At 48.3% G+C, this 12,426-nt stretch overlaps 1 protein-coding gene across 6 annotated transcripts in view; it reads right to left on the reverse strand.

Annotated features, from left to right (window-relative positions):
• Nucleotides 1–7,382, reverse strand: part of KIF2C (kinesin family member 2C) — a 47,393-nt gene extending 40,011 nt beyond the window's left edge. For 2 of the 6 annotated variants that reach the window (XM_089666937.1, XM_089666936.1), the window contains exons 1-3: nucleotides 7,152–7,382; nucleotides 4,221–4,315; nucleotides 43–147 (exon numbers count right to left, since the gene is read on the reverse strand). In XM_089666937.1, the coding sequence (XP_089523063.1) occupies nucleotides 43–147; nucleotides 4,221–4,315; nucleotides 7,152–7,215 (264 nt within the window). In that variant the 5' untranslated portion in view covers nucleotides 7,216–7,382. Of the gene's footprint in view, nucleotides 1–42; nucleotides 148–750; nucleotides 924–4,220; nucleotides 4,316–7,151 lie in introns of those variants that run through there. The other 4 variants (XM_089666940.1, XM_089666938.1, XM_089666942.1 and 1 more) reach the window with 2 other exon arrangements.
• Between the last annotated feature and the right edge of the window lie 5,044 nt (nucleotides 7,383–12,426).

Genomic DNA, 12,426 nt, shown 5'->3' on the forward strand with positions numbered 1-12,426 from the left:
ACAGCTGATGCTGACACACCACACCGGCGGTCCGGCTCTTACCTGAGAGGCCATGTTCCTCTGTGGGGGCATATTCTCCTTACTGGGGGGGTCATAGGCAGCTTCCAGCAGTTCGGGGTTCACAGCCATGACATCCGAGAACAAGATCTGCAACAAGAGATCAGAGCTCAGGATAGGCGAGGGGCAGGGGGGGACGGAGGGGCAGGGGGGGGGGACGGAGGGGCAGGGGGGGGGGACGGAGGGGCAGGGGGGACGGAGGCAGGGGCACGACAGTTCAAGGCGATTTCTAGAGATATTCGGTATGGACAGTGCTCCTGGAAGGCCCCTCTCCCCCCTCCAGGCTCCGGCACCACCCCCTCACGGTCCAATGCTACTCTTCTAGTTTCTATGACACCCGGCATCATTCATCCCTCTTCCTATAAAGAAAAGTTGTCAAGGATCCGCCCACTGGGGGGGGGGGGGTCTCAGTAGCCCTGGGGATCATAGGAGAATGAAAATGATTTGGTGCCATTCATTGTTGCAAGGGATGGTGGGAACCCCTCATAATGGGCACAGACCTTGGAACTGAGCACAGGGATGGTGGGAACCCCTCATAATGGGCACAGCAGGTGTACAGACCCGGGAACTCAGAACAGGGATGGTGGGAACCCCTCAATGGGCACAGTGGGTGTACAGACCTGGGAACTCAGCACAGGGATGGTGGGAACCCCTCAATGGGCACTTATTACAATTGTAGATTTCAGAACTTACCTCTTATTTCTTTCCATCTTAAATGGTCAAAAAAAAAAAAAAAAAAAAACCCCACCCCCAGAACAGTGGGGAATGGGAGAGGTGATGAGCAGGGAGAGGGGCGCAGATTGCAGGTGATCCTCAGGACAGGCGCAGTGTCATGGCCCACCGTCAGCAGGACCCTGGATGTGTGCGCACCCCCCCCCCCCCCCTTCCCGCCCGTCACCCTCACATCCCAGCAGCTAATCTTAGTAAATCTCTCGGATCGTTGCCGGGGAAGGTGTCGGATTACTTGCAGTTATTTCTGGAACGACTCGCTCCCTGCCGCCATCCGGCGCCGACACCCCCAGAGACACCCCCCCCCCTGAATCTTCCAGCCATCCCAGGGCACTAGTCTGGGGGGGGGACAGAAATGGCAGCGGGGACACACAAGACCCAATCAAGTCATCGCTGGGAGACGGTTCAACAAGAGGGCAGATGGATGAGCCGGAAAATCTCTTCTAAGCAGACCGAAGTATTATGGGATGGGGGTGTGTGTGCGAAAGGCTTATAGAAGGAAGGATGCACAGTCAGCATCTGTATGAACAAACGGGATCAGAAAAAAAAAAAAAAAAAAAAAAAAAAAAAAAAAAAAAAGACACCAGGAACGATGCGTGAGATCCACCGAACAGACATGTATTGAAGATTTACTGGCATGTCCATCATCTGTGATAGAGCGCCCCCCAGCGGGTGGAAATAAAAAATGAACACTTAACCCATTAACTGCCAGGTATAGCCTTCTATTTGGCACCTGAGGGGGCCATTTAGCCACTTGCCCTCCACAGGACTAAAACCCGCCACCCCCCACCCCCGTTCCTCACCAGGCCATTTTTTGCGTTACTTTAACTGACAAATGCATGCCGCACCCAAATTAAATTTACAGACCTCCCCCCCCCCCCCCCCCCCAAAAAACAGAGCTTTCAGTGGTATTTGATTACCTCAGCGGTTTTTATTTTTTGCGCTTAAAAAAAAAAAAAAAAAAAAACACACAAGAGAGCCAAATTATAAAAAACAAAATTTCGTCATAAATTTTGGCCAAAATGTATTCCGCTCCGTGTCTTGCTAAAAAAAAAAAAAAAAAATCCCAATACATGTAAATTCATTGGTTTACGTAAACGTTACAGCATTTACAAATGGCGGTATATATACTGGGATTTTTTTTTTTATACTAGTAATGGCGGCGATCAGCGGTTTATAGCGGGACTGCGGCAGGCATTCTGACACGGGGGGGGGGAGAAGGACTTCGTGTCACTGACTTCCCCAGTGACACTAATACAGTGATCAGCGCTAATAAAAAGCCCCGACACTGTACTAATGGCACTGGGCAGGAAGGGGTTAACATGAGGGGCAATCAAAGGGTTAACTGTGTGTGATTTACTAAGGAGACATGCTGCTGTGCAAAGAAATACAAAGCAGCATGCTGGTGCTGACAGGGGGGAGATCGGTGTTTACATACAGACCTCTCCCCTGTCCGTGTTCCTCGGTGATCGCTGGGTGCCGGAGGGGAATCTCTGGCCGGGACCCGGTGATGGACAGCTGTATGGACGCACACATATACATACGAGTTCGTGTACTCAGGACACATCGAATGGAAATACTCAGATAATGGAAGCCCTCTGTTGACCAGTTTAGGGTACTGCAGACAGTGGACGCCCCCTCTAGTGACCCCAGCAGGGTATTGCAGACACTGGAAGCCCCCTCTAGTGACCCCAGCAGGGTATTGCAGACACTGGAAGCCCCCTCTAGTGACCCCAGCAGGGTACTGCAGACACTGCACGCCCCCTCTGTAGCAAACCTGCTCATCAGAGTGGAAGCGGAGTTCTTTTTCTTGTTCCTTCTGTTATTTGAGGTATTCCTGGATCATTCCTCACATCCCCCCTTTCCCTTCCTGAGAGACCAACGTTATCTCCTGACAGATGGTGGGGGTCAGCCCAGGAGAAACATTCCTGGTGGGGCCAGCAGGCTGGGAAAACGCTCACCTTTCTCACCTACGTCTGATAAGGCCGCATTTCTCAGAGGGCTGGGAAGCATTGACCCAAGACGGCGTAAGCCCACACGTTATCAAACTGACCAGAGTAATTGAACATTCCTCAGGTGAACCGTATGTTTCATGTCATGTATTATGAAGCTATAGTTAATTCAGTTTCCCACTGACCACTCCTAAAACGTGTAGTAAGAGCCCCCCTCCCCTTTGAGAGGGACTCTAAGAGAGACAAGTGAGCTAGAGTTGTGTGACACACAGATCTCCGAGGTAACATCGTAACAGAGGAGATCAAAGAACCTTTCTGCTCTGCACTTGGATCTGCCAACCCAGGAATATGGGCAAGTAACTTAACCCTGTAATCTTCCTCCTAATTATCTCTTTGCTGTGTCTTTATATACAAATATACATATTTTTGTGACATCTCTTTGTAAATATTTTATCGCACCTGTTTTGACCCTTTTAGTAATAAATCTTTCTTTCTGAAAGTGTTAAACTGTTTCTAAGTGCTTACTTGCAATTCACGAATCCCTGCCTTTGAAGAGACGATACTGTTTGTTATATCTCTGTATAGCAGGTCCGCGGGCCGTGCTATATAGATCCGTATTTCAACCATTATAGTGTATATTTGATAACGGGAGTTTCCCAGTCTCCGACAAAAGTGGTGGTGGCAGTAGAGGGTTAGTTGCGTAATTAACCCGACCCAGTAACAAGCGCATTCAGGCTGCAGGCACCGATTGTAGTCCATTAGCTGGGCAATCACCGTGTAGGGTGCAGCTGGGTGGGGCCTTGTTACGCGCGACACACCGCGGTTTTAGATCGGCCGGCCCTTCGGTCACGAGTTTGGTGAGAAGGTGTGGGGTCTGACGCCGTGGGCGTGACGTATTACTGTTAGTCGCGGTCGTGCGATTGTCGCGTGTGGGTGGCGGCGACCGCGGGTCGTGACACCCTCTAGTGACCCCAGCAGGGTACTGCAGACACTGCACGCCCCCTCTAGTGACCCCAGCAGGGTACTGCAGACACTGCACGCCCCCTCTAGTGACCCCAGCAGGGTACTGCAGACACTGCACGCCCCCTCTAGTGACCCCAGCAGGGTACTGCAGACACTGCACGCCCCCTCTAGTGACCCCAGCAGGGTACTGCAGACACTGCACGCCCCCTCTAGTGACCCCAGCAGGGTACTGCAGACACTGCACGCCCCCTCTAGTGACCCCAGCAGGGTACTGCAGACACTGCACGCCCCCTCTAGTGACCCCAGCAGGGTACTGCAGACACTGCACGCCCCCTCTAGTGACCCCAGGATAATGAAGGTTTTTTTCAAGTGACTTTTTAAATCATTTTACCAGCTTCAGTTTGCATTGCCCCAAGTCACCCCCCCCCCCCCCCTATATTCCCCCTCCAGTTACATTTCATACTTCCCCCGCCATGACAGGTCCACTTTACCTCCACCAAACTATGAGGGAGCACTTACCTCCTTCCCCTTACATGTATCCGCTTCCTTCCATTCCACATGGACGGAGGCCCGGTCCGGGTTGACGGAGGTCACGCTGGCACTGTGGATCAGTCCTGGAACAGAAAATACATGAAATGAGACTGAATCAGGAGTAAAAAAAACAAAAAAATATATACATACATACATATATACACACACACACACACACACACACACACACACACGGGGAGGGGGGGGGGCAGCTGGTGACAATCCCTCCATCCTCAGGGGCCCATGTGTGACAACACCGTCACGAACACCAATCATGAAGACAGACGGGGTACAATGACTCCTCTAGGGCCAGCTCATCCCCTGGAAAGGAATGGCCAACCAATCCCACTAACCCCTCCCATGAGGAGCTCCGGCACTCCATGTACAGAACGCTCTGCCAATAGTTAGACGTATTTATTAGAGTTGACATCCTGATTGGTTACCTCCCCTCCCCCGTCTGCTCCGCCAGTCACACATCAATACAATCATCACTTTACTATCCAGAATGAGATCAGATCACTCTTACCCCATGTGGGGGGGCCCATTGACAGCTTTGATGCCAGAGATATGGAGAACACACATGGGATGGGGGTAGGGACGGTTCATTTAGCGGAGAACCCTGGGAAATATTTTGAATTCCCGTCTCTCAGCATCGTTAGAACGGATGTCAAAATGCAGATTTTTTTGAACGCAGCAGCAAACTGCCGGACGGAGCTCCCCCCCCCCCCCCCCCCCGGGGGAGAGAGGAAAATTTGTGGCAGTAAACTGCCAATATATTATTGTAGATTTAGAACGAGGAAATTATTCCGCAGTGTGAAGGACAGAAACCGGCCCTCTCTGGAGACCCCTGACCTATGATATACATAAATTGTACGCCATCTGTCACAAGTCTGCCACACCCACAGCGACTAGCTAACCGAGGCACGCACGTGGGGCCGTGACTGGGGGTACGAGGGAATAAAGGGGATTTAACTTTGAATATATAAACTTGTATATAAGACCGGCCGTGATGTACTTCCACAGCCTGCACTACCTTTTGGCCACCACTAGAGGGAGACTCCACTCCAATCCAGCTGGAAGACCACACACTGGCAGATACAAATCTTATATACAATCTGGTGCACTGATTAGAGTTGAGGAGCAGCTTAGAATCACACCCTTCTAGGGTCCCTCCAGCAATCCTACAGTTAGAACCCCGGTGTTATCACTCTTACACCCCCCCCACACACACACCAGACATACCACAAAAGGTAGCCTGCCACCACCCAACAGTTTATCCACAGAACGGTCTGCTGAGGCACCCCACACACAGATCTCCGTCTGGCCGATCTGTTACCTTTACAATCTGCATTCAATCTGCCCACACACCGTGAAATTGAATACAGGTTGGCAATGAGCTTGACTGAGTGTTTAAAGCAGTGTTTCTCAACTCCAGTCCTCATGGACCCCCAACAGGTCATGTTTTCAGGATTTCCATTATTTTGCACAGGTGATTTGATCAGTTTCACTGCCTTAGTAATTACCACAGCTGTTTCATCTGAGGGAAATCCTGAAAACATGACCTGTTGGGGGTCCATGAGGACTGGAGTTGAGAAACACTGGTTTAAAGGCACTAAAATACGACACAATCTAATCCAATCTAATCTCTCCGGAGATATGAGCCCGAGATTAAATACACAGAAGTCAGTAATTAATTTTAAGATTTAATATCCCGAAAGTGGGCGGAGCATAAAATATGTACAAAAAAGAAAAAAAGTTACAGAAAATACAAAAATACAAGACGACACACAAATGACTATTCACTATAAAAGGGAAAAAAACAGAATAAAACTTTTACCGAGATCTATCCTGCGACTGGAGGATATGGTTTTTATATGTCGATGTGACCCACAGAGTGCCACATCAGAGGGAAGTATTTTCATCTCTCTGCAACTAATATTTTAGCTTTTATGAGAGATGAAACTTACTCCTCTGACGTATGGATATTCTGTTAGAGCTCCCAATGTCAGGGAGACAGATCGGAGCCCCCCTGGTGTCATGAGGCCAACCTGTCTCCAGCCGTTTCCTTCCCCAGAAGGTAACAAAATCTTATTAGCACCCAATGACAAGGACTGAAACTACATTTAGGATCACATATTGCTACAGGTCACCTCTCAGCTACTCACATCTGTACATTTATGTCACATTATACAGCCACCCCCCCCGCTATATTTGTATCATTACACCCCCCCCCCCCGCTATATTTGTATCATTACAACCCCCCCCCCCCCGCTATATTTGTATCATTACACCCCCCCCCCGCTATATTTGTATCATTACACCCCCCCCGCTATATTTGTATCATTACACCCCCCCCCCGCTATATTTGTATCATTACACCCCCCCCCCGCTATATTTGTATCATTACACCCCCCCCGCTATATTTGTATCATCATTACACCCCCCCGCTATATTTGTATCATTACACCCCCCCCCCGCTATATTTGTATCATTACACCCCCCCCGCTATATTTGTATCATTACACCCCCCCCCCCCCCGCTATATTTGTATCATTACACCCCCCCCCCGCTATATTTGTGTCATTGCACCCCCCCATATTTGCGTTATTGCACCCCCCCTATATTTGTATCATTACACCCCCCCCCCCCCCCCGCTATATTTGTATCATTACACCCCCCCCCCCCACTATATTTGTATTATTACACCCCCCCATTATATTTGTGTTATCTGCACACAGCGCCCTCTGATGGTAGGACATTCGCACCACACACCGCAGAGTGACTGACACTCCCTGCAGCCAATCCTCTTGTTGCTCGGGTTCCTCCTGTCACCCTCCGTCCAATCACAGGCCGCAGCAACCGGTGCAGGGGGCGGGGAATGTATTTGAATGTAGTTGGGGGGGGCGGCCCGGTACTCACCATTACTCCGCATGATCTTAATGAGCGTCCCGATCACCATCCTGCCCGCTATCAGCTGCTCCATCCTCGGCCTGACACCCGCCGTACACCCGGAGAGAGGTGATCCGCCCGCACAGCCCGGCTATGTATACACGGAGGAGTAGGACGAGGCGTGTCCGTATCCTCTATCCGATCCCAATCCGTACCGAGATCAGCGACCTCCTCACCGCCGGCCCGGATAACCCGCCGCCACTTTTTAAACAAAGCACGCCTCTCGGCTACGTCACCACGTATCGCGGCACGTAAAACTGCATCTCCCGGCATCTAAAGTCATACTACGCATGCGTCAACCCTCCGACCTTTGGTCACGGGAGGATGCCCTATTCATCATAAATGTTCTCCTTCACAATAGCCATTTTACTTGAGCACGCTCCTTAACTAACGTGGATTAGTCTCCGATAAAATGGCCGCCGGCTACTTACTGCACTATGCATGTCTACAGACATATGGTGGCGATGTTCATTTACTACGCATGCGCTTGCCTACCGACCTTTCTTCACAAGAGGACGAATAATTCTTTATATGTCTCCTTTACGGCGGCCATTTTACCTGAGCAGTACATTCACTAACCTGATATCTATCCCCGACAAAATGGCCGCCGGCTTCAATAACACCGTAGTCAGTTTATTATAGACAGTTCAGCTTCTCGAGTTTCTGTGGGGAACAATTCGCCTTCAGACAATGAGGCCCAATTATACAAGTCATATGCAGAATTTAAAAGTTTTATGCAAACCACATCAAGAGAACATTTAACAGGTTCCATGTCAATAGTCATCACATTTCAGCTTTTTTTTTTTTTTAAATAATCCCGGGTGATCCTGCCATGGAGGTCCTTGTTCAAGCACTTCCTGTTATAGGGTGACAACGCTCTGTCCCTGTCTTCCTAAAGTGCTCCTGCATTGTCGCCTTGGCTTCTGATAGAGACTAGAACAGGCCATTCCTACACACAATATTATTACAGGTACTTATATAGCTCCTTATATACCAGGCAGGTGGTGCCGTGGTTGGGATTCGAACCAACGACCATGGTGCTGCCAGGTAGAGGTGCTAACCACTTAGGTACTGTGGGTAGGAAGTGGCTGAAAAGTGGCTGCAGGAAGATCAGCAGCACAGAGACTAGAGAAAGGAGGAAAAAAAAGTAAAAGCAAGGATTTTATTGTAACCATGACATCTGTTTATATTACACAGCAAAATCACCATTATTTAGGGGTTAACTTCCACTGCAACAGGGTCTCCACACTGCGGCCCTTTGCTTGTTTGTATACAGCCCTTGAGGCACTATTTCATCCACTGATACTAACAATGGGGCCAATGACACCAACAAGGGCCAATTACACCAATGATGGGGCACAATTCTTCCCAATAACACCAACAATGGGGCCAATTACACCAATGATGGGGCACAGTTCCTCCCAATTACACCAACAATGGAGCCCAAGACACCAATGATGGGGCACAATTCCTTTTTTTTCTTTCCCTCCTTCCTTCTTTCTATACGTCTCTCTTTCTTCCTTATACTTCTCTTTCTCTCTCTTTCCCTCCTTTCTTTCTCTTTTTCTCTCTCTCCCCTTCTTTCCCTCCTTCTATAACGTCTATTTCTTTATCTCCTGTTTCCCTCCTTCCTTCTTTCCCTCCCTTCATTCTTTCCCTCCATCCTTTCTTTCCCTCCTTCCTCCCCACCCATACTCCCCGCCAGCCTTGTGTCTTCTCTCCCCCCCTTCTTCCTTCTTTCCCCCTTTCTTTCTATACGTCTCTCTTGATTTCTTTCCATTCTTTCTTTCCCTCCTATACGTCTCACTTTCTCTCTCTCTCTGTCTCCTGCTTCCCTCTGTCTTTTGTCTCCTTCCTTCCTTCTTTCTCTCCTTCCTTCTCTCTCTTTCCCTCCTATACGTCTCACTTTCTCTCGTTTCCCTCTTTACTTCTTTCCCTTCTTCCTTCTTTCTATACATCTCTCTTTCTTATACTTCTCCCCTTTCTTTCTCTTTTTCCCTCCTTATTTCTTTATTTCCCTCCTTCTATACATCTTTCATTTTCTGTTTCCCCCTTCCTTCCTCCTTTCCCTATTTCCTTCTTTCCCTCTCATTCTTTCTTTCCATACGTCTCTCTTTCTCTCTCTCTGGCTCCTCTTTTCCTCCTTTCTTTCCCTCTTTTATTCTTTCTTTCTATACGTCTTTCTTTCTTTGTCTCCTGTTTCTCTTTCCCTCCTTTTTTTCCCCTCCTTCTATACATCTCTCTCTGTCTCCTGTTTCCCTCCTTCCTTCTTTCTCCCCGTTCTTCCTATCCCTCCTTCCTTCCTTCTTTCTATACATCGCTCTTTCTTATACTTCTCTTTCTTTCTCTCTCTCCTGTTTCTCTCATTTTTCTTTCTTTCCCTCTTTCTATACATCTCCTTCGTCCTTTCTCTGTCTCCTGTTTTCCTCCTTCCTTTCCCTCTCTCTCTATACATCTCTTTCTCTCTCTCCGTATCCTGTTTCTCTCCTTTCTTTCCTTCCTTCTATACGTCTCTCTTTCTCTCTCTCTCTCTGTCTCCTGTTTCCCTCTTTCTTTCCCTCCTTCTTTCTATACTTCTCTTTCTTATACCTCTCTCTCTCTCTCTCTCTCTCTCTCTCTCTCTCTCTCTCTCTCTCTCTCTCTCTCTCTCTCTCTCTCTCCTCTCTCCTTCCTTTTTTCTTTCCCTCCTCCTTTCTTTCCCTCTTTTATTCTTTCTTTCTATAAGTCCCTCTTTCTTTCTCTCTGTCTCCTGTTTCCCTCCTTCATTCCTTCTTTATATACATCTCTCTTTCTTATACTTCTCTTTCTTTCTCTCTCTGTCTCCTGTTTCTCTCCTTTTTCTTTCTTTCCCTCCTTCTATACGTCTCTTTCTCTCTCTCCGTCTCCTGTTTCCCTCCTTCCTTCTCTCTTTCTCTGTCTCTCTTTCTCTTTCCATCCTTCTCTCTCTTTCTTCACCTCCTTCTATACCTATATTTCTCTCTCTCTTGTTTCCCTACTTCCTTCTTTCCCTCCTTCCTTTTTTCTTTCTCTCCTACAAAAAAAATGTAAAACAATAATAAAATATAAAATTGTAAAAAAATAAAAACCTACTGACACTAGTGGCAGAACTACCAGGGTCAAAAAGGTCGCTCTTGCGACCGGGCCCTGGCGTTCCTCCACCGGGCTCCGAGGAAAGGGTCCTCGGGCTTTGGGCTGCTCAGTCCAAAATGCCCGGGCCTATTTTTTGTCCCAGTTTGGGCCTGACAGAAGGGAAGGGTTAACACAGAGCACGCATGGAGTCATCTCTAGATGCTCCGCAAGGCTCCATTCTGTTACAGGAAGTGAGGTGGCGGAGATAACACTAAAATCGGGGGGAGGGGCCCTGAAAATTGCCACCCTAGGCAAACGCCTTGTTTACAGTAAATATGCCACTGCCCTCACTTCCCTTTGTTTGGAATGGGCAGTGCACATCAGTTGCGGTCAAGTAAACTGCTCAGTGCACACTACAAATTCTATAGTCCCAATGTCTTAGTCCCTAGTCTCAAATGCAAACTTCATAGTGCCGAGTCCATAGACCATAGTCCCAATGTCATAGTTCCTCGTCCAAAATCCATAGTGTCGAGTTCTTACACCATAGTCCCAATGTCACAGTCCCCTAGTCCATAGACCATAGTCCCAATGTCATAGTGCCGAGCCCATAGACCATAGTCCCAATGTCGTAGTGCCGAGCCCATAGACCATAGTCCCAATGTCATAGTCCCTAGTCCCAAATCCATAGTTCATACTGCCTAGTCCATAGACCATAGTCCAATTTCATAGTCCCTATCTTCTAATCCATAAAAAATACTGTATATACTGTCTCTGCTCATATAGAACCACCACATGTCCACATACCCCGCCACATGTCCACATACCCCTGCACACCTGTCCTCACACCCAGGCAGGCTCCTCATCAGCCTTCAGAAATAGTTAGCATGGGAAATGATCAGCACTGGACAGAACATTTTGAAGATTTTTATATTTTAATAAAACACAAATAAACTGAAAAGAAGGCGGATGACTTCCAGCGATACTCCGCACAACGGACGGTCCAGCCTTTCCTTGGATCTGCTGAGTTTGTGTTGTCCAGGTGTCAGTCATCCAACATCCGTCCCAGTGATGGTCCACGTTCAGTGCCGGGACTCTTCCTTTACTACAGAAGGAAATCGAATTGTACATGAACACAGCACGTCCTACCGGGGCTGGAATATGGGGGGCGGTACTTACCTCTGGGGACATTCACTTGGTTGGAGATTAGGATTTCAATGTGAACTCTGTCCCTTAATGAGGAAGCTTAATGGGTCCTCCTGTGTCCTCCAGCGCCGTATCTCGTACCTACCCAATGGCTTTCTTAATAAACGTGGAGAAAGGTTTCATCATTTGGAAAGCTGTCCGTTCTAAACATAAAGCAGAAAATATAAATCTTTTTTATTGTTACATGGCCAGGGCAACCTTATTCTGTATTCACTGACTTCCTGTTTCAGAAACATAACAGGAAGTGAGGAGAAATCTCGCTTTCAATGAGGAGAAATCTCTTCCCGCTAACAATAAATCTGAATTGGGATTGTTCTTGAATGAAAAGCTGCTGGTGCAGAGAGCGCCATCTCACAGCAACCAATCACACTTCATCTTTCAGTTACCTGACTTCAGCAAGTAAAAATCTCATCACAAAGGAAGTGAAGATAAATCTCCCAGTAGAAACATTTCCAACCCACCCCCCAAAACAAACCAATCCCCTCTTTATGTCCCACTCTCTGGAATCAGGACCCCGAAACACACCAACCCTAAGTTCCACTCTCTGCGATAAAGACCCTGAAACACACAAATCCGCACCCTATATCCCCTTTCTCTGGGATCAGGACCCCAAAACACAACAAATCCCACCCTATGTCTGACACTCTGGGATCAAGACCCCAAACACCCCAATCCCCACTCTGTGGCCTCATGTCTGTGTTCAGGAGCCCAAAAACATATCAATCCCCACCCCATGTCATGCTTCTCCAGGATCAGGACCCCAAAACACACCAATCCCCACCCTATCTCCCATTCTCTGGGATCAGGACCCCGAAACACATCAATCCCCCACCTGTGTTTCATTCTTTGGGATCAGGACCCCAAAACAAAGCCACTCCCCACCCGGTGTCCCACATTTTGGGATCAGGACCTCAATAGGGATCAGGAACCCTAAAACACCCCAATCCCTACCATGTGTCCCCTACTCTGGGGT

This window comes from Staurois parvus, unplaced genomic scaffold, assembly GCF_062004578.1.
Source record: "Staurois parvus isolate SC_StPar_1 unplaced genomic scaffold, SC_StPar_1.0 ptg002919l, whole genome shotgun sequence".
Lineage (NCBI taxonomy): Eukaryota > Metazoa > Chordata > Amphibia > Anura > Ranidae > Staurois > Staurois parvus.